General features: G+C 42.8%; 1 protein-coding gene across 3 annotated transcripts in view; it reads left to right on the top strand.

Moving 5' to 3' along the window:
* Positions 1-4,746, top strand: part of negr1 (neuronal growth regulator 1) — a 170,538-nt gene that overhangs the window by 124,490 nt on the left and 41,302 nt on the right. For all 3 annotated transcript variants that reach the window (XR_004333423.1, XM_032525520.1, XM_032525521.1), the window contains exon 6: positions 1,385-1,533. Coding sequence is in view for 2 of the 3 variants with exons in the window: in XM_032525520.1 (XP_032381411.1) it covers positions 1,385-1,533 (149 nt within the window). In the remaining variant the exon portion in view is untranslated. The remainder of the gene's footprint in view (positions 1-1,384; positions 1,534-4,746) is intronic.

Below are 4,746 nucleotides of genomic sequence, written 5' to 3'. Positions count from 1 at the left end.
TCTGCTATTGGTCTTCCGGGGAGAGCCCACATAAATGTTCCTGCAAGAGTCATTTGTGCCTTGTCCTCACCTTGCATCCTGATAAAATGTTTGCTGGCAACTGGCTTAAATCATTTGCGGCACATACATCAATCAGTCTAGATTCAAGTGTCAGTTCTTGAATTTAAAAACCAAATTACTCCCATTACCCATCATTTAACTACTCCTGGTGAGCACAATTTCAATCATCAGCTCACACTGTGCTAATTGTAATTATGGGGTGGATTCAATTTATTCAAATTGCTAAGGAGGCAAGTTGACATGATTCTAGTCTTTACTTAATTCAAGGACTTAAATCCTTTTGCGACTTCTTACATGGCTGAATGGCGATTTCTTCATTCAATCCTCATCATAAAAAGGACATTAGAAGGAGGACTTAAGCAAAGAACATGTGTAGCGTCTGTACAACATTAACACTGACTGTGACTACTCCAGTGCCCATTTACTGTGTGAGGTCACTTCTAATTTTGGCTCTGTGTTGATTGCAGCCAAACTACCAGTGTAGCACTGCTGCCAGTTTGTCTCAATCATAAGTTGTGTAACAGTTTAGACAACCAAATCTTTCTCCTGATGTGTCACTGCTTTCATTCTTCAATGGGAGTGGGTGAGTGTTTATGTGTGCGTATACAGGGGTGGGGGGTGTTTATTTCCCCATGACAGAGGGGAGCCTTGACTAGTTTGATGTTTAACTAGCAAAGAGGCGAGATTCCCGCCGAGATTATCAGTGAATGTTGAGCTAACATTTGTGGAGGTTGCCGTGGGAGCAGCAGCAAGGCCAAGAAGGAAAGACTGTGGAGAATTTATTTTATGGTTTATAATGCCAGATGTGAAACTGTAGCAGTAACAGGAACCGCACAGATGAAAACAAACTCAGTTTTAATATCTACAATAATCTCACAATCAGGATGCACAGCATATGCTGTTATAGACGGAATTTTAATCTCTACAGGCTGTTAAAGATCATCACGACCACCAAAGTAAACAATTAAACATTTGTCAATGTCACAGCACAGATGCCAGGCACAACTGGAATAAGATTTATTATAATCCTCCTGCACCTGCAACACAGCGATGAACAACATGTCAAGTGGCACCCAGCTGGTTGATCTCTGGGTCATTTCTCTCCCCTCTCAGTCCTTCAAAGAAGCTCTCCAAGGCAGACGTGACAGACCAAGGAATAGATAGATGTGTTGAAGAGGGTGATGAAGTGCTGTACAATCTGAAGATCCACTAAAGGATGACAAACATTTGTACCGTCTTTGACTCATGCTCTTCCGCCCCCTGACACTTTGTGTATGGGTGAGAATTGCAAGCTTCATTTTTTGTGATTGTGTTCTTTTTACAGGATTATCAAGGGTCAAGGCATCGACATCAAGAGCCTCAGCTCCAGATCAGTTCTTACAGTGACCAACATGACCGAGGATCGTTACGGGAACTACACATGCGTTGCCTCCAACAAGCTAGGGACGGCTAATGCCAGTGTGCCTCTCATTCGTAAGTTGTCATTATATCTGCTTGTGGCTAACTGGAGTGGTGGAGAGTGAGAGGGCTGAAAGAGTGTTGTGGATGTCAGTGGGGGTTTGTGCCCTTGAGAAGTGTTTTCAAGTTTGCTGCACCATTCTTGGTATACATATAAAAAGCTAAAGTGATGCAACTGGGGGCCCACACATCACCAGTAGAAGTGGTTCCTCATTTTCTAGTCATCAGTTTTGTGAATGTTGATTGTCTTTTGTGATTGCAAAGTCTGTATGTGGGAGTGGGTGTGTGGTGTGTGTCTGCTTTTAAAGTCTACATCTGCATGTGCACTGGACAAATACGAGAAACACGCAATGAGGCATCTAACAGTCATCAAAAGAGGCCAAATATTCAGAGGCCATACTGCTGGTTCATCAGCAATAGAATAGAATAGGGCCCCCCCACCCCCGTAGGTGGTGTTCAAAAGCCTGGTGGCTGAAGGGACAAAGGATCTCAAAATCAATTCAATTTTATTAATAGTATCAAATCATAACAAGAGTTAACTCAAGACACTTAGAACACACTCTATAATTTACAAAGACCCAACAATTCGAGTAATTCCCCCAAGAGCAAGCATTTAGTGCAACAGTGGTGAGGAAAAACTCCCTTTTAGGGAAAAACCTCGGACAGACCCAGGCTCTTGGTAGGCGGTGTCCGACAATGCCGGTTAGGGGTGTAATGACCAGTGGCAATAATAGTCACAATAAAGATAATGGAACTATGACTAGAAATAGTAGTTGTAGTAGTTCATGGTGTAGCTGGGCACTGCAGGGCGTCAGAGGTTGTAGCATGACGTAGCAAGCCAATGCAGAGCATAGCAAGGTGTAGCAGGGCATAGCAAGGCACGGAGCAGGACCACGGCAACAGCTGCAACCATGATTTAGGTGCCTCCCTAATCCAAGGAAAACTGCTGGGCGACAGAAAACATAAGGGCTCTGGGGAATACGCTCCCCAGAGCTATTTTAGTAACAAGTATTTCTGGGACATGGATGCATACAGATGAAAAGGGAGAGGAGAGAGGAACTCAGTTTGTCAAAGGAAGTAAGTCCCCCAGCATTCTAAAACTTTAACAGCATAATTAAGAGCTGACCTGAGCCAGTTCTATAAGGGTTGGTAGAACGCCCCTCCACCACAGTTCTTAATGAGTCTAGTCTTCTCCCCAGCACTGAGCTGGCCTTTTTGACCAGTTTGTTGAGTTGCCTTTTCTTGTCTACTTGCCACCACAGTCTGATAAAACATGTCTTAGTCTTGGTGGTGTTCAGGAGACGTCAGTTCCTTTTGCATGTACCCTAAACTCCTCCTCCCGTCCACTTCTCACACATGCCACAACAGCCGTATCATCACTTCTGAATGTGGCAGGACTCAGAGTTGTACAGAAACGGAGCCAGAACCATCCCCTGTGGAGCCCCCATACTGCATTCTAGCAACCCAGAAACACACTTCCCCACCTTGACAAACTGCAGCCTTGATGTTAAGTAGTCCATTATCCAGGTGGTCAGGGGGCCACCCCTATACTTACAAGCTTGTCTCTCAGCATGAGGGGCTGGATGGTGTTAATGCACTTGAAAAATCAAAGAACATGATCCTTACATAGGAACCAGATAGACTGCAAGATTAGGTTATTTGTGTAACACCCCAAAACTAAGACTACATTTTCACAGAACACTGGCCCATCAAGGCAAAAATCCAGGTTCCATCCTGAGGCAGTGGGACCAGCAGTTCCAACAAACCCAATTACTCAGTGGTGTGAAGCCAGTGAGGGTTCATGTCCATGTCAGTGCACTAGCAACTTATTCTAGTTGGTCAGGTTGCCTGCACAGAGGGGGTTAGATCTTGGGTAGATGGTTTGAGCCTCTGGCTGTATTTGACCCTCCTGGTCAGGGTTGGTGAACTTCATATGTATTTGAAGAGATACTTTGCAACCAACACTCTACCAACAGTAGATAAAGCAGTCATAACAACTACAGTACAAAGGGCCCTTGAGGAGAAAAACACAAAACCGCATTGAAACTTCTGTGACACAGCCCAAGAACAAATTGTACATTGTGAGCTTAACAAAGCTAGTAATTTATGGGTTAAATCATTTAAAAAAAAGCTTGATAAGAAAGCCATCACACAAAGGCACATGCAATTGTATGAGGAGGTGATTGACCCGTAAGCACTGGAACAGGTTGTGGGATGTGATGCAATCTTCTTCTCTCTTTTTTGAGATTGACTCTCTTCTTTCAATCTTTTCAGATGGGTTTGAGTTTACAAAGCCTCCATTTCTTGAGTTCTTGATCATGAAAGTATAATGGGCCTATTATATCAGGGATGCTCAAAACACAAAAATTATCAAACCACATAAAAACACCTTAAAAAGGCCCTAAGGCTTATTCAAGTTTTCAACAGTTAAATTTACAGACCAGGAATACAAAGTTTTTGGATCCTGGTGCACAGACAGGGTTACATCATATATATTTCAAAAAAGGGAAAATCCTCTCTTCTCATTTTTAACACATTTCAGAGTCTGTTGTCCACAGCCACAACACTCACTGTATGTACTTTGAATCTCTATAGGAAATGGCTCTCAACCACTTTAATTGTTAAAAGAACAAGACACTTTTCCTTCTCAAATAATGTTACAATACCCATCTACACATACAAAGTTGTTCAAGAGCACCACTTTTTCTAAGCCTACACTGTTAGGCATTTGAGTTATTTTGTCCACCACCAGCAAAAAAAGCATGGACATATTTTCCTCAACATTTTAGAGTAAGTATTTGCAGGAAAAAAATCCATTTAATGTATTCAGTGATGAAATATGAACAGGTGAATTAAATTATTCACCAGTTTGTGCTGCACCCTCTGATGATAACATTGTCCCTAGCATGCCAGAGACTGTGAATACAAAAGATATTTCCGTAGAGTTGGCAGTTGTCAAAGGAGCACTCCACTCTCCTGTTTGTGTATGCACAAAGAACATCAAAGGCTCGTCTCAGATCCTCATATGGATGATCTTAATGTGACACAAGCGAGGCCTCAAAGGCAGAGCGGCAAAGAAACCCTCAGAAAAGTCAGAGAAGGGAGCTTCCTGTGCTGCCACCCCTAACTTTTCTCTCTTCCATTCCCTCTCTTTATCTCTTTGTCTGTCTTTCTATCGTGGCTTTGTCTCTCTTATTCTCTTATCTCACTCTTTTACTCTCATTCTCC

Source organism: Etheostoma spectabile, chromosome 9, assembly GCF_008692095.1.
Source record: "Etheostoma spectabile isolate EspeVRDwgs_2016 chromosome 9, UIUC_Espe_1.0, whole genome shotgun sequence".
NCBI classification, from domain to species: domain Eukaryota; kingdom Metazoa; phylum Chordata; class Actinopteri; order Perciformes; family Percidae; genus Etheostoma; species Etheostoma spectabile.
Note: the sequence above shows the minus strand (reverse complement) of the source record. Positions and strands in the feature narration are given on the sequence as shown.